This window comes from Ochotona princeps, chromosome 4 (genome assembly GCF_030435755.1).
Source record: "Ochotona princeps isolate mOchPri1 chromosome 4, mOchPri1.hap1, whole genome shotgun sequence".
In the NCBI taxonomy this organism is placed as follows: Eukaryota; Metazoa; Chordata; class Mammalia; order Lagomorpha; family Ochotonidae; genus Ochotona; species Ochotona princeps.
Genome location: NC_080835.1, coordinates 68,731,597 through 68,756,494, shown reverse-complemented (window position 1 = coordinate 68,756,494; position 24,898 = coordinate 68,731,597). Strand labels below are relative to the sequence as shown.

The 24,898-nt window shown below is 35.0% G+C and overlaps 1 protein-coding gene across 4 annotated transcripts in view; it reads left to right on the top strand.

Annotated features, from left to right (window-relative positions):
* The window catches only part of SLC36A4 (solute carrier family 36 member 4), a 51,571-nt gene extending 27,244 nt beyond the window's left edge, over positions 1-24,327 (top strand). For 3 of the 4 annotated variants that reach the window (XM_058663721.1, XM_004585178.4, XM_058663723.1), the window contains 5 exons: positions 4,229-4,456; positions 6,335-6,433; positions 11,031-11,200; positions 17,940-18,109; positions 23,843-24,327. In XM_058663721.1, the coding sequence (XP_058519704.1) occupies positions 4,229-4,456; positions 6,335-6,433; positions 11,031-11,200; positions 17,940-18,109; positions 23,843-24,150 (975 nt within the window). In that variant the 3' untranslated portion in view covers positions 24,151-24,327. The remainder of the gene's footprint in view (positions 1-4,228; positions 4,457-6,334; positions 6,434-11,030; positions 11,201-17,939; positions 18,110-23,842) is intronic. The other variant, XM_058663722.1, reaches the window with a different exon arrangement.
* The last annotated feature ends 571 nt before the right edge of the window (positions 24,328-24,898 follow it).

The following is a 24,898-nucleotide window of genomic DNA, read 5'->3' as shown; positions in this document are numbered from 1 at the left end:
TTTTCAGAAGAAAAATCCGTAGTGTAAATCATTAGTGTCCTTTACATCCAGGTGGTTCCTCAAACATTTGGTAATTATAGAACAAGACCTTAGTGAGAGCAAATAGGGATAGGAGATTTGGAGGGGATGGAAAAGAGTAACAGCAGTTAGAATTTACTGGGGTCTTGTTCATATTTTAATAAAAAGAAAGCACCCATGTTTTTTATTAGTATTATAGATGGCATGCTTTCCCCTATGTTAAGTGTTTAATTGCACAGATTGCCTATTTCTAGGACTCTTTGCCAGTTAGAAGTGTTTACAGTGAAGAACTAATAACATAATATCTTCATCATGATAGAATACAACACAATTGATAATTTTATAGGACTGTGCAAAATGATGCTATTGTACAGTTTGTAATCTCTACTCGGAGAATTACCTACAAGTTGTATTTGAAGTTAGGGACAATAGTAACAAAACCGTATTATTTTATATTTATAAACTATATATTTATAACTCAATCTTTATAACTACCTTGTTTGTAACTACTGTGCTTATTTAATGAATGAGGAAGCAGTCTCATAAACATGAGAAATATGCCATGAGATACGTACAGTTAGGCTGAAACCTAGATTTCTGTCACAGTTGCCATCTAACATTAACGGACAGTCACTGGATAAAGCACTGTCTTACTTTAGTTGTGTGTGTTTGTGACAGAGTAGTAAAGGTAGATCAAATAGATATCTGTGATCTTTTCCTGTGAAATGTTATATGTTGCTTTCAAAGTTGAGTGGAAAAAATCAGTTCATTTGTACATACCCAAAAAATATCAGGAAGAAAAAGTGAGTGTCTGGGAGGCAAGGAGTGTCTATCTTGGAAAGGTGGACATTCTTTTTGAGACACAAAGAGCAACATGGAAAAAGGCATGCAGTCCATCTGGAAAAGAGAACACTGATGCACTTATTACTGTCGTAGAGCAAAGCGAGGGTCGTGAAGCAGTAAAATATAGATTTTCACTGTCTTTACAAGGATGTTCTTTTACATTTGATGACCGTGCACAATAGTAGAATCACTGATTGATTAAATGTTACCAATTGCTGATACTATTGTAATAAGAACTATAGAATTGTTACTGCCTTAATCTAAATGCTGCTGAAAGTTCAGAATTTCATTAACCCACGAATGTTTTCATTACCATATGGATGTATAAACCTTCTCTGTTATTGCCCCGGAGCTATTCTTACACTCATTAAGTTGTTATGTACGGTATGGAAGGAAAGAACTCTAATGCTTGCCATGACTCTGATTCTTACTATCTTACTCTAGAATTCCCCAGAACATTTCACATAAATAAAATAAGGTACATGGGCATGGAGTGTAATGAAGAAAGACTACATCAAGGTGAAACTGTAGTGATACCAGAGGCTGTTGCCTTCAGAGTCAGGAGACAAGTTCCAATTCTTGCTCACTGAATTTCAATTGGGACAGATCTTCCTTTATTCCTGGTCAAAACTCAGTTTCCTTGTTTGTAACATCATAAAAAATCTTCCACCCATTTTTTCATAAATTTATTGTGAAATCCAGCACCAAGTTTGTGAAAGTCTTGGTAAAATGTGAAATTTGTAAAACATACAGGTGTAGAGTATTATGATTTTAATTCTGCGTTTAGCTTTACTAAAGAACATAGTCTGCCCTTGGAATTTTAACTGTTAAGTTACTAGGTCATTAAAAAGTCAATAGATACTTAATTTTAGAAAATTTTGAGCTCTAAATGAAAACAACTGAATTAAGTAATTTTATTTTATAATATTTATTTCAGTGTTTTACATTTTGGTAAACATGTGAGATGATAGAAGTCCTAATAGATAGTCAATTTCTGTCTCTAGAAGGCACCAAAGGACTCAAATGTTTACCTGAATCTTGCTCTAGGTATGTATCTATACTTTTATTTAATTTTTTAATCCAATTTTTATAAACATTTTTTTGCCAAAGAATACTATAATATTATATTTGTTATAATGTTACCCAAAATTTCCAATCATCTAACAATTCAAATAAACTCCTTAAAATTATTTATCTTTGTTAGACCTTAACTTTATCAATATCCAATTTAATTACCAGAAGCACTGTTTTGATAAGAAATCCTTGACTCTAAATGATCTGGTTATTGAATTGATAGTGAAATATGCTCTTAAAAGCCCAGGAATGTGGGCCCGGCGGCGTGGCCTAGAAGCTAAAGTCCTCGCCTTGAAAGCCCCGGGATCCCATATGGGCGCCAGTTCTAATCCCGGCAGCTCCACTTCCCATCCAGCTCCCTGCTTGTGGCCTGGGAAAGCAGTTGAGGATGGCCCAATGCATTGGGACACTGCACCCATGTGGGAGACCTGGAAGAGGTTCCAAGTTCCCGGCTTTGGATCAGCGCTCACCGGCCTGTTGCGGATCACTTGGGGAGTGAATCATCGGATGGAAGATCTTCCTCTCTGTCTCTCCTCCTCTCTGTATATCTGGCTGTAATAAAAATGAATAAATCTTTAAAAAAAAGCCCAGGAATATGAATTATTAATTTTGTATGTATTAGAAACTACAGAAAAGATGAAGTTTTAATGGCTAGTTTTAAGATAGTTATTAGCTATGTATTTCTTAAAAGATGCCTGATATAACTCAAGTACAGTATGAGTTATATATATTGTCTAGTTAAAATAAAATAGACATTTTATGATGTGATTAGGTTTTTAGCCTTTGTATATCTGTGGAACCTAATTTTCTACTTTGTTGAATATTTTAGTTAATTAGTGGTTCATTAAGCCTATCATAAAGTAAATTGAGATCATATTTTTGCAAAAATTAAAAGAATAAAATGAAGGAAGGGGGGCTTGAAAGAGGGAGAAAGGCCTAAAGGAAGTTAGATTCTCTTCTTACAGTTCCATCTGTGAAAGTCATAAAATCTATTCTTTTATATTAATAAATTTATTAAAATGCAAAGCATGTCTGGTAGATATATTCTCTAGAGTCTAAGAATATGTGTACATTTGCTGTGATACTAAACATTTATTAACATGAATTGTAAGTATAAAATTAAAGAAATACTTGAATTACCAATCGTATTAGATGTTTTTTTAAGCTTGTAGTTTCTTGACCTTTCAGCACTTACAAATGCAGGCAAAGCCATGTCAGAGTGGAGTCCAGGTGGCTGGTTGGGCGGGAGCTCCCTGTATGAAGTCAGTGCTTGTTGGTCAGGCTGACATACTGCTGATTACAAGCTGGAGTCTGGAGACCTAGTCCTGTGTTTGAATCTTGCACTTACTGCTTACTGTCTTGATACTATACAAACAGGGTCCTTGTAACCCATTCTAAGGCCCACTTTCCGCAACTATAAATTAAAATCAATAATGATACTGATTTCAGAGGTGTTGCATGTAAAAACATGTGGCTCAGTATTCAACATATAGAACTTACCCAAAAGCTGCTAGCTACTATTACCATAAGATCAATTTCTTGAGAGTACATGTATGCAGAGACTTGATACTATTGTAGGTTCAGAGAGAATACATACAGTGTTTTGGGGCAAACAGACTTTCATTGGTATTTAAACTATAATATGATTCACCTCCTGTAAAATTTTAAGATGGTTCTAAAATAATTGTACTTAAGAATAAGTCAAACTATGCTATTGATTAAATCAAAGACAATTTTAAGCTATATGAGGCCTATAAATCATTGTATGTCTTCTGGAAAATTAAAATTGTGTTATATAGGTACTGAATACATTTTAGGATAAAAATTGCTTTACTTTGTAGAGGTTGATGATTCATATATTTGTTTGAGAGACAGAGACAAGGTTTCCTTTATAACAGTGAAAATACTAGTACAGTATCCAATGGCCATTCTAGAAAAGTATGCTCCTAATTTTGTGATTTCAAAAGCAGATCTTTAAGTATTTGCCATTGGCGTGGCGCTAGATCAGAGGTAGAGCCACCAGGACTCGAACCGGCACCCATATGGGATGCTGATGCTGCAGCTGGTTATGCCAGGATGCTGACCCCATAATCATCCAATTATTTGATATATATGTTTCTAAGAAGCTGAATGTTGAAAATGTAAATACTTGATGTATTATGAAATGTATCATAGGAATTTATCCAAGAATATATAGCTCATATTTTATTTATATTTTTTGATATACATTTTGCTTCATTATAATTAATGGAAAATTTTTCCCTTTGCCTGTCCTCCTGATAATCTTCTGTAGGTTCATGAAGGATTCCTGGAGAGTAAAGTTTTTGTTTCAAATAATACTGAGTCTTCAACTCCATGTGAGAGGAAAAGTGTTGATTTACGGATATATATGCTTTGCTTTCTTCCATTTATAATTCTTTTGGTCTTCATTCGTGAACTAAAGAATCTATTTGTCCTTTCATTCCTTGCCAACGTTTCCATGGCCGTCAGTCTTGTGATAATTTACCAATACGTTGTTAGGGTAAGTATATTGTGTTTTTGACTAACTGCCATGTATTTCGTATATAAATAAAACTTTTAGTTACTTGAATGGTAGAAGTAATAAAGCATATTTCAGTGTCTGGCACAGAGTTGATAATCAGGAACTATTTATTTATTTTGGGGACTATTGTTTAGTTAGGAAAGCTATGACAGAGAGTAAAAAAACAAAACAAAACAAAACCAGGTTATATAAACAGACCTGGTTTTGAATCTTGGAAAACTTGCTTCTGGGCTTTGAGACATTGCTTTAAAATATAGTAATTCATATCCTATTAGAATTAGTTTGAAATTTAGAGTGGTGCTTTTGGGTTTTGCGCTGAACATGAAACCAAGAACAAGTATGTTATTTGTTCTTATAAAATTTGAATTGATCAAAAGAATTGGTTCTGTAAATGAATTATATGCTTTTATTTTACGTAAACTTTTTTTTCTTTAGTGTTGCCACAGTAACCACCAGTGTAGTAACCTGAACTGATTCTAATATATTTGGGGATTCTTAGTGTTCTTAAACAAATTTATTGTAGGATTCAGTTAATATGCAAAACCCTTAAAAGTTTTCACAAAAGTTTCTTCTGAATGTATGCATCTGTTTTCTGTTGAAAGGCTTTATAGCTTTCATCTCCTAAAGGGGTCAGTGCCTCCAAAGATTTGATTTATTTTTTTCTGATGTAATCTATCTTATATCTGGCTTCCAAGATAATTTTTGTAAAATTTTCACTACAAACCCTTATAATGGGTTTATGTTTCATTTATCTATGTCTTTGAATTCCAAAACTAATAATCTCCTCCGTAAATGCCTAAGACAGAGGATTAGATAAGACTTTGAAGGGTTTATGATCCCATAGCTGACAGTGTAATAGTTACTGGAGCAGAAAAGCGGGAGCACTAGGTAGACCAAATGGCATGACATGATGCATGGAGGAGTGAAATAGCATCCTGTTTGCCTTGACTAACAGGTTTGTTTTACTGAACGATGCAAGCACTTAGTATTTTTAACTTAGACCCTATTTTGTTTCTTTGGTCATGTATCGCCATTATGTCACACAGTTCTTCCCATATTTCAGATGTTCTAGACCTTTCTATTCCCTACATTGTCGAATTCCTTTTACACCTAAGTGATTTTGTTCACCTCTTTTCTCGTACTTAATTTCTTTCCCAAATCAGGTAAGCCAGAGGATTTGGGACACTAAGGAAGCAGGATCTAGAGTCAGGATCTTTGAAAGGAATAGACAGAGATCTTGACAAGATGTGTAGTTTGGGAGTTTATTGACATAGTGAAATTTGCAACAATGCAATGAGTCAGGACCAAGTAATCAAAGCAAAAGTTTGGGTCATCGATAGACAATGAAAAAGGTAATGACAACTCTAGGGCAAAAGGATAAATAGTGAGAACAAGAAGAGACTTGTACTAGGGAGAAGCCGACTTAGGAGGCAGAAACTCAAAATCAGGAGCCAGGCATTTTAGCAATGGAAAATAGAGTGAATTTCTGTTGAGCATACACAGTGGTCATTGATAACTGTAGGACTCTAGTTCAAACCATGAATGTGCTTATCTGTTTCCTGTTGGGGGAGAAGACATGCCCAGTGACCATAGCCTGGGACTTGCAGGTAGAAGCAGGTAAACAGGATGATTTCACTCTGATGGAATCTGTAAGCGTGGTGAAAACAGTTGGTTTTGGCAGTGAAATCCTAATGGCTTGGCAACATTTAACATATGATGCTTCAGTTCACTAAAAGAATTATTCACTCTTAAAGCCACATTTGCTGTTGTGAAGCTCAGAAAAAAGAATGATTTTTTGCTTTATATTTAGGTCTCTAAAATGAATGAGAATATAACCTGTTCTTTTTCTTTGTATAGAATATGCCAGATCCCCATAACCTTCCAGTAGTGGCTGGTTGGAAAAAATATCCCCTCTTTTTTGGGACTGCTGTGTTTGCCTTTGAAGGCATAGGGGTGGTAAGTCTTTATTATGATATTTTAAAATATTAAGTCAATATGAAAATTTATATAATCAAACTTTCTTAAAACTACTTATTTTTCTGTTTCAGTTTTCTTAGAATGCGGTTTCTTGTTTGGCCTGATGGAGTTAATTTATGCTTTGGTCTTGCATTAACCAAGAAATTAATCTTAGTTATATCACTTTGATTTTCTAACCCTCTTTATCTGTATTATGTGGAAATTAGACAAGGTGATTTTTAAGTTTTAAATTATGGAAAATTTAAAGCCAGTGAAAAATGTAGAGAATAATGTAACAAATTCCTGTTTAATAATTATCCATCTTCAAAAATGTAACTGATGCCCAATTTTGTTTTATCTGTATCCCACATATTTAAGCACATACCAAACGTATCTTTGAGGCTATATTATTTGAGAGGAATTGCTACTTTTTTCTAAGAGTCAGATATAATTTCTCCATTTAGATTTTTACATATCCTCTTTGAGAAACAGTTTCAGTAAAAAGCAAATGCCAAAAAATAGAAGCATCTTGGTGATCTTAAGATCTTAAATATAACAATTCGCCATGCTTCAGGTTTGTTTAAAGCCTTTAATTTGTAGATTTTGGGAAAATAAAATATTTCTGAGCTCTGTTCCATAGTTTGATAGTCTGATGATTTGGGATGGCAACAAACACACTGTAAGCATGTTTTTATAGGACAAAGTAGATTTAAAAATACTTTCATGTTTTACTTGAGTTTTTGTGCTGTTTGATTTCTCTTTTAAGGAATTTTGATAAACTGTTATAATTTCTGCTAGCTCAGTTAAAACCATTGCAAAACATAACTGGACATTTTCATCTTTGTCTATAAATAGTGAGCTCTAGCATCTAGTTGACTATTGAACATTTCCCATTAAGTGTTGTTTCTCTGACATAACAACATCAACTGTTTCAAAGTGTGACCCATACTTTTAATTCCAAACCAGTTGGATACAGTTTCAAGGCTGAGAAAGAACTTGTAAGGTCAGTCCCATTCATAATAAATGCCAAAAATTTAAACATCTTGGGAAGAAATTTAACCAAGGATATGAGGGATCACTAAGATGAAGATTACCAAACATGAAAGAAAGAAATGGAATAGTCTTCTATGTACATGCATTGTTACAATTAATATCATGAAAATGTCCATGCTGTTAAAAGCAATTTATAGATTCCTTACAATCCCAACCAAAATATCTATTACATTACTCTCATATTCTAGAAAAAAATTGAAACCAGAGATCCTGAATAGCTAAAGCTATATTAAGCAAAAAAGAACCAAAGCTGGAAGCATCACAATACCACACTTCAAAATGTACAAAAATAGACATACAATGAAATAGAATAGAAATTCCAAATCAATTCACACATCTACAGCCAACTAATTGTTGATAGCTGACATCAGTCCAGGAAGAAAGCATAGTCTCTTCAATAAATGGCGTAAAAATGTCAAATAAGATTCTCACCTTACACCTTATATAAAAATCATCTCAAAATGGATCAAGGATCTAAATCTTTAATCTGACACCATCAAATTACTAGAGAAGACATCTGGGAAATACTGCAAGACATAGCTGTAAGCAAAAACTTCTTGGAAAAGACCCAAGAAGCCCAGGCAATTAAAGCAAAACTACATTGGACTCATCAGACTGTAAAGCTGCTGCACCGCATGCACTGCAAAGGAAGCCATTGACAGAATGAGAGAAGACATTTGTGAATTATGCCATGCTGGAGGGTTCATTTGCAGGATCTGTGAAGAACCCAAGAAATCCAACAAGAACAAAGCAAACAATCCAGTTAATAAATGGACGAACAGCATGAACAGGATGAATAGGCAGTTTCAGATGACCAACAGATACACGGAAAGATGCTTATAATCACCAGCCATCATGAAAATGCGAATAAAAACCACATGAGGTTTTACCTCATGCCAGTTGGCCCTGGCTGTCATCTAAACAAACAGACAACCCACTGAATGTTGCAAGAATGTTGGGGAAAGGTACTTTAATTCACTGTTGGTGTGTACATAAACTGGTGGAAAGATTAGTGAGGACGGTGTAGAGATTCCGCAGAGATGTGAAAATGGATCTGCCATATGACCCAGCCATCCCGCTCCTGCTAATTTATCCAAATGAAGTCTAATGAATGTAACAGAGAATTTTTATACACCCATGTTTATTACAGATCATACAGACCAGTTCACAATAGCTAAGACATAAAATCAACCTAGATGTCCATCAGTTAATGACTGGAAAGAAAATGTGGTATGTGTACATTATACAGTAGTACTCAGCCATAAAAAATAATGAAATTCTGCTATTTGCAGAATGAATGCTGCTGGAAACCCCAAGAGACAAATGTCATGTTTTCCCTTTTCTGTGGTAACTAATACACAGAATCAAAAACTGTTACCCAAATGAGCATAATGGACATTTTGAAGTTATTGCTTACAGCCTTTGTATTCTTAAGGAACAATGGGTGTTTTTTTTTCTGCTTAGTATTTGTTGAATTATTTACCTAATGGGGTGTTAATTCTATGATTGTGTTGTGAATTTAAAGTATGCATTTGCAAAATTCTTTAAATAAAAAGGAGAGGGTGGGTGGGGAACATGGGCAGGAGGGAGGAAAGTATCTTTATGCTCCTAAATCTGTATTGTGAAATAAGTGAAATTTGTTATACACACACGTATATACATATGCACATATATTTACATATAAATTTTTAAAACTCAAAGCCAATTTTACCAGTTTTGTTTATTCAGCATTTGGTTCTTGGTTCTAATCAGTATTTAAGGCATACTGATTCCTCTTTCATATTTCTCAAATCTTTGTCATAAAGTGGATAATCCCTAAAACACACGTTAGGCTAGATGACACAGAAGAAAGAACATTAATTTCCCTCCTTTTTTTTTATCTTATGAAATCTGTGGGGCTCATCTTTAGCTCTAGTCCAGCATTTCAGAACTGTATGAGCATCAGAACATGCAGACCATTCTTCGATCTCTTTTCCTTGATTAACAGTCAATGGGAACTCAAAAAAAGAAAGCTTAGGCAAAAAGTTAGTTGTCATCTCAGTTTTCATGAAGATTGTGTGAGGTGCTACACCCTAAGATTTAGAGCAACATCCAGGATATTCAAAGCATTCAGTAAATACTTGCTGTTGTTATTTCAAAGTGTAGTCAAGCTTTATGGCCAGAACCTCTGGGTATTAGGTAAAATACGTGATCTTTTAAATTAACCCTTAATTTAAAAGCTCTCTTAAAGACATAATTATAATTATTGATTAGTCTCGCTAAAATCAACAGACAGTACATGCAGGTCTTTGTTTTTAGAAACACAGATATGTCCATTCATGTAGGTTAGAACACGTGCTTATGTTTCCTAGTAGAATCAGTCGCTTCTACATCAAGATCATGATTTTGAAATACCATTCTCCAGTCTAAAAACAAAGTTCTCTGGGAAAGAATGAACAATTCCAGGATTAAAAGTGAGGATTCAATATTAGTCCAAAGTATTTTTTAGAGCCAGAAAGTAAAGAAGTGCTCAACACAAGGCTAGAAGTATTCTAAAGGGACATAAAAGCAAACTTGAGAGAATGCAGTGGGCCAAGCTGGAACAGTAGGAGTAACAAAAAAGGAATAAGCATTATGTTGTAACTCGATGTACCAATCTTGAGTCTGTACTAATACAAGTAATTGCCTATTTAAATAAATACATGAGAAATAATCCCAGATAGTTTATATCAATTCTTCCTTCTCTAGGAGTTCTCACTTGAGTCCCTGGAGTGTGGGCTGGTTTTAGAGATCTGCTTTCAGCAAAGAGAACATAGGAAAAACAATAACAGAGAAATCTGGCCAGCTTCCTTAGCCATTTGATCAAAATAAATGTCACCAATGATAAGTTATGTTGATAACATGTATGTAGAAAGGACACTTCATTTCTGTAGTGTCTTTCTCTCAAATACATAATCCAGACTAGTTATGAGGAAAGCATTGGTCATACCAAAGTAGAGGGGCATTGCACAAAGTATCTAACCAGTGCTCCTGAAAAAAAGCTGTCAAAAGAATGAACATTGAGCAGTTGTGATAGGCAGAAAAGACTAAGAAAGCCTAGTGACAAGGTGCTATGTGGTGTCCTGGTTGGGGCCCTGGAACAGAGTGGGAAAATGAGTATAATCCAGATGAAGTTTGAACTTTAGTAAATGGTAATGTGCTAATGTTGGTTCTTGTAACAAAGGTACCATGATAATGTAAGATGTTAACATCAGGGGAAGCTGGGAGCTCTGTTTCTTTTGTATCTTTTCTGTAAATGTAGAAGATTCCAAATTAAAAACACTATTTTAAAAACCTGACAGGCTTCTCTGCCAAGAGAATGATCTGAAGTCTTTTTATTTCAATTTAAAAATATGTAGGGAAAAAAATACATAGTACACAAAAAGTACTTCAGCAACAGACGTTATTTTAAAGAACAGAATATTTGAATATACTTTCTAAAATACTAGCTTCTATGTATAAGACACTATGTTATTTTAAATTACATCATGTTGTTTTTCAAAAATTAATTTCATTCTCTTCTTAGGTTCTTCCACTGGAAAATCAAATGAAAGAATCCAAACGGTTTCCCCAGGCATTGAATATTGGCATGGGAATTGTGACAGCCTTGTATGTCACATTAGCTACTCTAGGATATATGTGTTTCCGTGATGAAATCAGAGGCAGCATAACTTTAAATCTTCCCCAGGATGTATGGTAGGTGGACATGCGTTTGTTAATCTTTGCCTACATATTTTGTAGCTATCATTTACTAATATTTGGTGATAAAGTTACATTATTGGATTTGTGGTTTAAATTTTCAAAAATTTTGTTATGATTTCTTTTTTTGTATAATCTATTTTGGTAGTTCTCATGAAGATATCTATGAATTAATAGATGCTTCTAGTTTTTCTTTTATAAAGAGTTTCCTAAAGTATTATAAAATTTGAGTCTTCCCTAAGAGTGAAGAGGATTCTTTTAACATGAATGCACTTCCTAAGAAAGAATACCTGTCCTTGCAACCAAAACTCCAGCACTCTGGGTCCTGATACCATGATATACCCACTCAGTTGCTTTCCTCACTGGTTGACTCAGCTCTGTGTGGTGTGTGTTTTAGATCCTGTCAGAACAGAGTCAGAACATATTATAAATAATAAAAATAATACATCTTAGTATCTTCTCTAGTATTAGGACCATATTCTATTAAAAGAAACAATATATGTATGATTTTTGTTTCTTCTAGAAGTTATCTTGAGAAATTTTTAACAGATATTAGCAGTGATTAGCATGTAGGCTTACTGCCTAATTTAAGAAATGAAAGTTATATCTCTTGGTTTCAATAAGTACAAAGAATGAATGATGTATGTTTGACTTAAATAGTGTCACACTGTCCTTTGGCTACTTGAATAGAAGTCTGTGGAACCTCAAATATCCCATCAGGTTAGTGAAAATTAACAGTAGCAGAAATGCTATCTGTAGATTGGCTTACTGATGAAAGCTTGTCTATCATTTAATAATCATATGAGTCTGGACATTTGTTAGAATAAGAAATATTGTTAGAAGTGTTTGTAAAAAGCCATTTAAACCCGAGGGAATGTACTTAGGATAGTACCTAGGTTGTAAGAGGCATACGTGTGGATTGTTTGTCTTTTTAAAAAATATTTTTAATGTAGCTGACAGTTTATAAATATTTCAAGAGGAAAATATTTCAAATGTTATATATTTCAAGACTGCAAAGAATGTATTTTAGTATTTATTTTTTTGTATTCAATAGTATTTATTTCAAAATACATGATTATTACTTGTTTTATTAACCTCATTTTTGATTATATAATTTTCTTCAAATGTGCTGCTCTTTTTCTTTTTGTAATTTGGAATGAGAAGCTTACTGGTCTAGAAGCTTAAACAGGTTAGTTTAAGACAATCAAGGCTAAAAAGTATGGTAACATAGCTCATTTTCTCAAATATTATAAAGTGTCTGGAAAATACAATGATATTTCTCTTAGAATAAGGTTTAGAATTTATATTAAAATAGTAATTTTAGAAATAAATCAGACATTTAATGTTAATTATAAAATATGAGTAGGAACAATTTCAAAATTCTTCCCTGCTCTTATTTATGAAAACATTTAAGGCAGACTCTTTCTGGAGATGGCAATGAGATGAAAGTATGACTGTGTTCAGGTTGAAGTGTTCCTAGTCCCAGAAGATTTAGAATACGGTGAAGGTTCCATTCCCGAGAATCATAGAAATGTTCTTTGCATTCCAAAGCTCAAACTTAGGGGGGATGTTGTCCCTTCAGTAGCTCTAAGAAACCACAATTTGTTTTACCCTGCAAGCCCTAATAGCCGTGGCTTTCTAGTTAGAATGGAGCTAGCTGTGATTTGATTAAAAAGTGGCTGTGAGATTACAGTGTCTATTTGAGAAAATCTGAATAGACGCTGCCTTTCATTTAGAGGAAACTTTGTAATAGCTATCCCCCCAAATAACAAAAATCTGGGAAAAAGAAACCGGAAGGCATGACAGGGAATGAGAGTTACCTATTGTTTTAAAGTTATAGTCTGTGAAATGAGAGGTTTTGTGTAAAATAATCATGGGGTTGTATTTTAAGTTTCTTTCTTAGTATGTTGGATGAGTTTCTCTTTCTCTTGCTGTGTTTCCCTTGAAAGAGGCCTTGGGAGTTAACCTGTGATATAACTATTGGCTATATATGAAAACCAATGGCTATTTCAAGAGCATCCCAGGCATCTTGTGTTTGAGCTGGAAGAATTTATAAAAAGCCTTTGAAGCTAACTTGGCTTGGAGTCCTAGAGTTTTTAAGGGTCATTCCTTAAGAAAGGTTAAGTTGGAGGAGGCCACAGGATGAAGCAAGTGTGGATTAGAGAACTTCTGAGTTATTAATTATTAACCTCAGTCCTCCTGAGAAGTTCTTTAAAAAGCATAATGGCCTTCAATATATTTCATTTGGCTTTTGAAGTAAAGTGTGTAGTTTAAAGGGCATGATGAAGTAAAGGACAGTTCTGAACTGGAATGTCAGCACCCTGTAGCCAGGTATCTTTTAGATTTGCAACGTACCTCTGTTGTCTTGAATACAGCTTATGCTTAGGGCACAATTAATACTTGCTTCCTTCTAGGTTTAAAAAACATTTCCTTTGTTGCCTGATTATACAACCAAAACACCATTTTTAATTCTAGTTGAACGAGGTTTTAGCCATTTTTTTTTTTGCCAAAGTAACCCCAATAGCAGTTGAGAGACAAATGCATTTCCTTGGGCGACTCAGACAGTTTCCCAAATGGCCCATCCTTCACCTAGCATCAATTTGTGTTATACTAACAGTGTAACGTTTGCATTCTAGTTAATACTATCTGTGTTGCTTTTTATATAAAAAGAATTCTACCCCAGGAAACTTTCAGCAAAATTTATGTTTCAGGAAGAGCCTCCACAATTAACATTGGGAGCTTCTAGTGCTCAGCCACACTGTAGGAGAGAATATACACTCTCAGATATTTCCATATTCTGACAGCTTCAGTGCAGTTACAAGGAGAATGGCAGAGAAGAAATAAACAGAAAATTGGATTTCAAAAATGCATGATGGCAGCAACAACATCATACAATGATATCTGTTTTAATCAGGACCACTGATGGCAGCCTTTCTTCTTTTTTTTAAAGATTAGTTTATTTTTATTAGGAAAGCAGATATACAGAAGGAAAGAGATACAGACCAAAAGATCTGTAGCTGGTTCGTTCCCCAAGTGGCCACAGCAGCCGGAGATGAGCCAATCTGATCTGAAGCCAGGAACCAGGAGCCTCTTCTGGGTCTCCCACACAAACGCAGGATCCCAAGGCTTTGGGCCATCCTCTACTGCCTTCCCGGGCCATAAGCAGAGAGCTGGATGGGAAATATAGCAGCCTAGGTAGGAACCAGTGTCCATATGGGATCTTGGTTCATGCAAGGCAAGGATTTAACCACTATGCTATCCTGCTGGGTCTTGCCTTTTCTTAATACTTTATATAGATTCTCTTCTTTCACACAAGTACATTTATGCTTTAACATATTACTAGGTGTTACTTTAAGTTACAAAATCTCCTTACCAACAAGGAAGTGTTTTTTGTTGTTGTTGTTGTTTTTGTTTTGTTTTTAAAAAAATTTTTCATGATGCAGTTATACTGTTTCTACCCTTCCCCACCCCCGCCGCCCCTGCCACCACCACTAGAAAGTTTTAAGTAGGAAAAGTTTTCATTAGCTAGATTTATCTAAATTCTAAAATACAAATAGGAATGTGGACTTAGTTAGAAGCAGCGATGTTACATTTTGTCTTTTGAGTTTATGTTCAGGAGAGAGTGCCACATGCAGTACCTTCTATGGGATTGTGTCAAATTATGTTTGTCTTCAAATCTGTTCTAGTAATAATTTATAGAATTCAAAACAGAAGATAAAGGTTTTAGCTTATGTTATTGTTGCATAGTTTGAGGATGAGAAGCCTCAAAGGTAACCATGTCAATGATTGCATAGCAAGTTCTTGACAGGACTTTGAATGGCAAATAGTTTTTGTTTTTATTCTGTCTTACTGAGTCTTCTTGGATGGTAGTATATCCATAATAATAACAAACATCCTTTTTGTTGTTTAATTTTTAAATTTTTTGTTTCTCTTTTACTGTTCAAAAGCAAAAGTTCTATTCTGTTCTCCTTTTCCTATCACAGTTACTGTTCCTGTTTACTTGATTACTGTTAACTTGATTTCAGTCAGCTACTTTTTAACAATCTGTGGCCATTTGGGAGTAAACCAGCGAATGGAATATCTCTCTTTCTGTCTCTTATTCTATGTGTCTTTGCCTTTCAAATAAAAATAAGTCAAGCTTTTTAAAAAAGAAATAAATATGAGAAATGTAAGGAAACTGAAGGAAGGAGGTTCAGTGCCCCAGGAATCCAAGCAGGAGAGTGAATTATCCATAGAGTTTTTCCATGGGCAGCTTCTGTAATCAGCTTGAGAAAGGAGAGGCAGACAACAACTTATTTCCCCAAGTTAACTGTGTAAGATATCTATACCTGAGTGTAAAAGTCAGGTATTGGTTTGTTAGCCAATGTGAAGGAAAAAGAAGATCCTTCTTACTTTTGCAATGTGTTTTCAAACTAACAGTTTCTTTTTCTTTTCTTTTTCTAAAGACTTACTTATTTGAAAAGCAGAGTTACAGAGAGGGAACAGAGTGAGAGTGCTTCTATCTGCTGTTTACTCCCTGAATGGCTGCTCTGGGCAGGCTAGTCTTCCATGTGGGTACTTGGGCCTAGATACTGGGGCCATCTGCTGCCGCTTTCACAGATGGATTAGCAGGGACTTGGATTGCACAGTGGGGTCCTGGCATTGCAGGTTGTGACTACCCACTGTACCACCTCACTGGGCACCAAAACTGTTATCACTGGAACGTTGTTTGCCCTTATAGTATCATTCCAGTGTGTTATTTAAATAATACATTTCCATTTGCCAAGTTACTAAGTATCTTTGCTACCAGTAGTAGACTTTGTTGTCAAGCATGAATCATTTTTGTCTTTTAATGTTATTAATATTGTCTCATTGGATATAGTTCCTAAGAATTGTATACCCATATTCATTTTTGAGCATTGTTGTTGATTTAACTAAGATTTGACAAGTATAAGCAATCTGCTAAGGTGCTTTGGAGGGTTATACAGAGAAAGGTAAAACAGGGTTGAATTTAGGAGCTTTGTCAGAGAGGTGATTCAGAATTTTTAAAATATACATTAAACATTGTGTCAATGTTTTTTAATGTTCTTATTTATTCTAAAATTCCTCTTTTAAAAATTGTTTTATTCTTCAGAGAGAGTGAGAAAGATGGAGATTACAAGGTGTTTGTTTTTCCTTTCAGCATTGTGTTTCTAAAATATGGTACATGAAGGATTCTTATTATGGACTGTTTGCTTAGGATCAAAAGACAGCAAGACCATTGGAAAGTAGGAGAAGTAGTTTAGAGTGGCTGAAAATATATACCAAGCATAAGTAAGTAGACTTTTGAAACAGAAAAGAAGTTAAAGTAAAAAAAGTTGAGTTTAAACTGGTTATAGTACCCTATTCCAATGTGGGAGGGAGTGTAGACTAGTGTAGCCACTACGGAAGTCAGTATGAAGAGTTTCCAGACAACTGATAATTGATCTACTCTATGACCCAAATATCCTACTGGGAATATGTATAAAAGTAATAAAATATGCATATGAGAAAGTGATCTGCAACCCTGTATTTTTAGCAGCACAGTCTACAATAGCAAAGATATGGAAACAACCCAGATCCCCATCCAAAAAGGAATGGATAAAGAAATGGTGGTACAGACCCAGCATGGTAACCTTGTGGCTAATTCCTCACCTTAATGTGCCAGGATCCCATATGGATGCTGGTTTGTTTTCAGGCTGTCCCACTTCCCATCCAGTCCATGCTTGTGGCCTTGGAAAGCAGTTGAGAATGGCCCAAAGTCTTGGGCCCCTACATCTGTGTGGGAGACCTGGAAGAAGCTCCTGACTGCTGGCTTCAGATTAGCTTAGCTCCAGCATTGTGGTCACCTGGGGAGTCAATCAGCGGTGGAAGATCTTTCTATATCTCCTTCTCTCTGTAAATCTGGCTTTCCAATAAAAATAAACACATCTTTAGGGAAAAAAAAACCTATGGTACATCTACTCACTGGAACACTACTCAACCATTAAACTGATGAAATTCTACTATTTACAACAAAATGGTCCCTACTAGAGACCATTATTTTCCATGAAATAAGCCAATCCTAAAAGGATGAAGATAGGATATATGTTCTCTCGGATGTAAAACAACATCCATGCAAAATGCAAAACAAATGTGTGTTTATATATAGGAACATGTTTATACATATATTCATGTAGAGGTAGTATATAATGGAGACTAGCATACTGGAATATATAATGGAGACTAGCATACTGGGAAGTAAAGATACATTACAGTATATATATCTCTACTGAATAAAAAGAGGACTCCAAATGAAACTGTTAAATGTAACCTGAAAACATGATACCAGGTTTTCTAGCATTGTCTATACCTAAAATGCCATGATACACTTAAATAACAGAATTTGTGACTATTGTTGAAGCACTATACTGCTATAATAATAATAAGGGGGAAAATGATGTCTGGGGACAATCGGAAGGAGGGGTGGGAGTGAAGAGGGGAGAATCCCTATATGTATATAACAGTTTTATGGAAGATAATAAAAAGGAGCAAAACAAACAAAAAAAGAATTGAGCTTTTAAAAAGAAAGAAATGATGTTAGTGGAGATCACGTTACTATTTTGATGAATAAACATTTTTAGTTATTAGTATTATGACTTCAGTATGTTTTCTAGATTTCTGTTCATCTGAACATTAACATAAAAAGGAAAGCTAAATGCACACTAAGAATGACTAAATATTGAATTTTTTTCAACAGGTTGTATCAGTCAGTGAAAATTCTGTATTCCTTCGGCATTTTTGTGACATATTCAATTCAGTTCTATGTACCAGCAGAGATAATTATCCCTGGAATCATATCCAAATTTCATGTTAAATGGAAACAGATATGTGATTTTGGGATAAGAGCCTTCTTGGTTAGTATTACTTGTAAGTATCACTACAAATTAATAATTCTTTTACTGTTGAATTTCTTAAAGTGCAAATGACTTTAAATAGTTTTAAAAAATAGTTTTATTTACTTCCCTTGAATCCCTTTTTGCTTAAAATTATGTTTTCTGTACATAAGAACAGCATAAACAGATTCTGTGACATTTAAAAGAACTATTAAAATGTTTGAAAATGATTTTAATGGCAGTTAAAATCAGAAAGTTCTTGCATTTTATTTCCCTTTTAGTTTTTCTTAGTACTTTTTTTGAAATGTTTTTGCTAACTTTTGCATGTTTCACAGTTTAATTCTTCATGACTATCTGTAGACACGTGTCATTTTGTTTTGAGTTTGTCTTTAATGATTCTAATGGCTTGTTTTTATTTGAAAGGCAGTATGTAGTTTCTTATTTCTTAATAACATGTCACATTTAAGATATGTGCCAGTGGCATTATGGAAATTTGACTTTGGTGAAGTGGAAAGAATATGAGTTTAGTCCATATTCTGAAGACTAATGAAGCCTTTATTTGGAAAAAATTTTTTTAAACTACTTTGATGTTATTTTTATTAATATTTTGATGACTGGACAGTGTATAAGTCATTTCAGTAAAAGTTGTTTTATCCGTAATCATAAAAAATGTTCTGAAAAAGTGTTCTGTTTGAAAACCAGTTACTAAAATTCGATTGAGGAAGTTGAGAACCATGCTAACAATGATCAGTCTTTTCCAACTTGGTCCGTTTCTGCACACTGATTGGCAGTATTCTTTTGGAACCACGTATGTTGAAGCACAGACCACTCAGCTGCCGTTGGAAATGTATTCTCAGAAGTCGGGCTTTTTCTCATCCGAGTTCGTAGGACAGAGAACTGCATGTTTTTCTTTGCTGCTGCTTTCCTTTAGTTAAAAATAGGTAAAGAACTTGACCATATATAGAAATTATAGTAATTATAGCACTGTGCTTTGGTTGAAGAGAGCAGGAACTGTGTGGTACTGCTTCTTACCTCATTGTACATTCAAACTTGGCTGAAACTTTGGTATGCCCTCCTGAATTGAACTGAAAGTCTACTGATAGTTATGGCAGGACTGTTTTTAATTCTGTCCTGCAAAGCTCTGGAAAAGATTTGGGGTCAATCTGTTCCCTGAAGAATGTGTGTGGACAGTTGAGAGGGCCATGTTCTGTTCTTAGAGCAGGCTGTACTGCATGAACAGTCGAATGGCAACTCCTGGGTTTGCATTGACAATAGAGTGTTCAGTGTTCCTTAATCCTTCTGAATCCTGAGTGCAAGTTTGTTATATTCTAAAGTAGTGAGCCTTTCATCTTCTATTATGTTGCTCATATCTGAATACTATTGCTTGAAGCATATCCAAATGTCTTGTGAGTGGAACTCAAATGGTTGAAAAGATGAGAGTTATTCTCTTTCAAATGTTCCTGTAGCTTAAGTGATTATATTGGCATCTGACACATGACAGATGTGTGTAGATAGAAACTGGCCGAATATCACCATGGACGTTAATACCTTATATTTTATGTGCAAACCTGTACTGTGAGCTGGCAAATTTTGAGTTATTATAACACCAAGACAAATGTTTCAATTCCATTTATGCTTGGATCTATAAAATATGTTAAATACTACTTATTTCAGTTATTTCCAAATTGAGGATTTTCTACTTTTTCTCATTTGAATAATCACAAACTTTTAGAAGTTTATAGTAGACAAAAGAAACCAAACTAAAATTCTTCCTTCTTTTGAATTAGTTACCCTTACAATGGGAAAATGCCATTCTGTATCACAGTGTTCTTGGATCACTAGGTGTGTGGAGTGTGCCATTAACTTTGCATAATTATATTAATATGTAAAGTTGATTTTGATGATATAATACCAGCTTTGCTGTCTTTGCCCTGTTATATCTGCGTTAATGTTCATATGTAACCAATGGAAGTAAAATAGGTTTTTAATTTTCATATCAGAGGAACTTTATGGTTCAAGATATGGCCTTTTTCTTTATAATTTTGGAAAATACTGAATCAACTTAATTAGCACTTTATGGATCTACTCATAATGCCTATCTAAATGATATAGGACTATCTTTAAAATAATCATATAATGAATTTTTATAATGAATAAGCTGTCATTACCTTAAACTGTTCTCTTATTGGTTTTTATATTTTGAATTTGACTGAAGTATATAATTCCCCTCCCTTTTTTTTCTCTACTAAAGCCAGTGCTAAGTAATATATTTCAAGCAATGTTTATTATCTATTACCTCTTGATATACATTGAAAGTATGGTTTTATCTAATTGAAATTAGACTCCATAATTATGAAATATTAATAAGGGCACATTATGTTATAGTGGATAAAGCTGCTACCTACAATGCCGGCATCCCGTATGAATCCATCTCACTTGTGTCCCACCTGCTTCCCTTCCAATCCAGATTGCTGAAGCCTGGGATAAGCAGTGGAAAAAAGCCCAAGTGTTTGAGCCCTTGCCACCGTAATGGGAGATGCAGACAGAGCTCTGGTGGCTGGTTTCAGACTGTCCTGGCACTGGCAGCAGCCATCTGGGGAGTGATTTAGCAGTTGGACCCTCTCTAGCCCTGACGTTTACAATGAATACATATTAAGAAATAGAAAAAAGATTTGACAGATGAAATTTACTGCAAATTCTAAAATTTTGATTTTGATCCATGTAATTCTCCATTTTATCAATGGCTAGGTATGTTATTGAAAAAAAATAAGGGAAAATGGATTCCAAATAGAAAATATCTTCAGGTGGAGGGTTGCAGTCATATTTGACCTTACCTTTGTATCACTGTCTACTATAATCATGTAGAAAAATGGCTCCGTGAAATGAAAAGTCCTAATTATGTTTGAGGATATGCTTTTTAGTTCCCTGGAAATGAATGTTTAAAGGATCTGCTAAGCAGGGAATTGGCTTTATGAAAATTTCTACTATTAGAATTGCTGATTCTTTGTCAATTCTTTATTTAACTAAAGAGTTATTTCAGTACTTTAATGAAACTATATTTATAATTTCAAAGAATGTTTAGGGGATTGGTTTTCATAATAATTGAAACAGAAAGTTATAAATAATAACTCTTTCTCTGTGAAACACATGGGGAGAACTTAGTTATACTGAATTAGTTCTGCATCCTTTTGGAAAATGTTAGCAGCCAAAGAAAGAATAGGAAAAAAAGAAGCAACGAGTAGGAAGAGTAAAAAGCTCATAGTATATGGATAGAGAAAAAAACCTGGAAAACCAAAAATGAACTAGTCTTCAAACAACTAAATTACAAAGAGGGCATTGTACGTACATATATAGAAATATATGTGTGAAAAACAAATACAGAATTAAGACAAAGCTAACAGAGTATGAGAAAAATGATAGCCATGGGAGTGCAGTTAAGGAAGGCCAAAAAGTGTGTAATTGGAATCCCGAAAGACAGTGAGAAGAAACTGTGATGTCCTTGGTGGCAATGATGATGCAGCTGTCATACTTGCATAGGAGCAAATCCAACTGTTGCTTCTGTGGCCTTGCTAAACCCTTGAAAAATCACTGAAAACATTATCTTAAAGATAATTTGAAGGACTGTTGACCTTTGCCAGCCTTTTGTTGGTAAGATCAAGATAAGATCAAAAAGCAAACTAAAACTTGCAGAAAACCCATCAAAGGTTTTGTAGGAAATCCAACGGATATAGCAGGGTGCCTTTTTTTTTTTTAAAGTAACTTTTCATTTTGAAGGAATTTGAACGAAAAGTTGTGAGAAAAGCTGATACTCAAATTTCTCTGATGTTAAAAGCTCACACAAATAAAACACACTTGTTAAACCAGAAATTAACATGGATGTAATGCTCTGTCCAGTCTGTATCCCTTATTATAATGTTACTAGTTTTTCCATTAATATCATTGTCAAGTCCTGGAAACGGTTTGAAGTCTCAGTTGAATTTAGTTGTTGTGTCTCTGCTTAGTCTCTCCTAGTCTGGACAGTCCTTGTCTTTCATGATCCTAATGCTTTAAAATGCCAGTAATTGGGCCCGGCGCCATGGCCTACCAGCTAAAGTCCTCACTTTGAACGTGTTGGGATCCCATATGGGCGCCGGTTCTAATCCCGGCAGCTCCACTTCCCATCCAGCTCCCTGCTTGTAGCCTGGGAAAGCAGTCTTGGGACTCTGTACCCGTGCAGGAGACCTGGGGGAGGTTCCCGGCTCCTGGCTCCGGACTGACGCAGCACCGGCTGTTGCACTCACTTGGGGACTGATATATCAAACGGAAGATCTTCCTCTCTGTCTCTCCTCCTCTCTGTATATCTGAGTTTGTAAGAAAAATAAATAAATTTTTAAAAACAAATAAATCTTCTCCTTAAAAAAAGGTTTGACTTTGAATCAAGAGTGAGATCATCAAACAAATGTAAATTGTACACAGTTGTACACAATTACTAGCATTTCTTTTTTTTTTAAAGATTTATTTATTTTTTTATTACAAAGTCAGATATACAGAGAGGAAGAGACAGAGAGGAAGAACTTCCATCCGATGACTCACTCCCCAAGTGAGCGCAACAGCCGGTGCTGCGCTGATCTGAAGCCGGGAACCTGGAACCTCCCCCAGGTCTCCCACGCAGATGCAGGGTCCCAAGGCTTTGGGCCGTCCTCAACTGCTTTCCCAGGCCACAAGCAGGGAGCTGGATGGGAAGTGGAGCTGTTGGGATTAGAACCGGCGCCCATATGGGATCCTGGTGCCTTCAAGGCAAAGATTTAGCCGTTATGCTACTGCGCTGGGCGCAAGAAAATTTATTTTTGATAATACAGACACAGATTGGGAAGGAGAAGGCAGTATAGAGGGCTCTTCCATCTAATCTGCTTCCTACATGACATCAATAGCCAGGGCAGGACAGGAGTGAACCAGGAGCCAGGGCCTTCATCTGGCTCTCTCATGTGGGTCCAAGGGCACACACTGTTGGGCCAGTCTCCTCTGCTTTACAGATGCATTCTCAGAGAGCTGGATTGTAAGTGTAGGCTTCCATATGGAATTAAGATGCTGCAGCTGTCAGCTTAAACCATTGTAGACTCCCAAGATTAAGCATTGTTAGCACGCATCTCTCACGAGTGATGCCATGTACCTAGTACATTTTATCATGGTGTCAGTAGCCTTATTGGTGATGATAACTTTGCTCACCTGATTAGGTGATCTCTGACGTATTTCTCCATTGTAAAGTACTGCTTCTCCCTAGCAAGTTATCTTAGGGATACTTGAATCTATGCAAGATAGCCTGATTTTCAGTTTTTTCCCCATTAATCTTAGTGTTCTTTGGGGATTATATGAAGTTTGATTGGTAGTGAGTCTCTGGTTCCATTATTCTATTTTAGTTACTTGGAATTCTGTAAGGAACTGCTGTCTTCTGTCTGTACCACCTCATGTTTTGTGTATTGTAAAATGAACTTTACGGCAGGCAGAGTAATGCAAATGCTTTGGAAATAAACTATCCAGGTTTATTTGCCCAGAATTGTATAGTAAAAGAGTGAGAGTTGTTTATGTATGAAATTCTGGTCAAAAGTGAAAATTCAAGAAATGTCACCTATGGTTTCAGTTTCTTTGTTTATTTTAGCTCTGAACAGAATATGAGTGATTTTCTCATAAGCAAAGATTTAGTAGTCCAGCTTCGGTTAGTTTTAATTTACTAAATTTCCCACATTTAATGTTCATGTAAGTGTCAAAACTATGCATGTTTGTTTTTTAGGTGCTGGAGCAATCCTTATTCCTCGTTTAGACATTGTGATTTCCTTCGTTGGAGCTGTCAGCAGCAGCACGTTGGCCCTCATCCTACCACCTTTGGTTGAAATTCTTACCTTTTCCAAGGACCACTACAACATATGGATGATCCTGAAAAATATTTCGATAGCATTTACTGGAGTTATTGGCTTCTTATTAGGTACATATGTAACTGTAGAAGAAATTATTTATCCTACTCCCAAAGCTATAGCTGGCACTCCGCAACAATCCTCTCTAAATTTTAATTCAACATGTTTAGTTTCTGGTTTAAAATAGGAGAAGCAGAAAATTTGATCTTTTGTTTTAGTGTCAATTCAGAAAGCAGTTGACATAAAAATCAATGAAATGCATTTTCATTGTCATTGTCACATACATAAAGTAATATCAAACTATTTCCTCTTGCAACAGTGTTATATTTTGGCAATAGATGACAATCTTTACGATAGTAGTAATTTTTTTGCTTTGATTGTTTTTTATTAATTCTTCATTTTATGACACAGTTTAATTGGCATTGGGGTTTCCTTTTCCTCCCCACCCCACCCATTGTTCTCCTCTCCAGTCTTCCAATAGGTCAATAGAAGTAAATTGTAATAGATCCTTTGTTGTAAGTATTAGCAATAATTTTTTAAAACCTTGTCTTAAAAATTAAAACTATTAAAATATAAAAGATTAAGGAACAAAAATACTTCTGTTGTTCCTTCTCTCAGTAAGAAATACTGCAACCAAGATTTCTCTTTTTAACCTCCATGCTTATACTATTTTGCCTCTCAGTTGAGGAAAGAACAGAGTTTTAATACCAAGAGAATAATGACATGCATGCAAAAATCTCTCTCCAGGCCCTTTCAGCAAATGTCAAAACAAACTTCATGTAAATGTGAAAAAAAAAAACCCTTGATTATGTTTTACTAGAGACAGATACTTATGGAAACAATTTCTATTAACCATGTGAGCATCACAAAGTCCAAAAAAATCCAGCATCATTTTCAGACTACACAGTTATGGTCATTGATCCTCATAGCTGTAA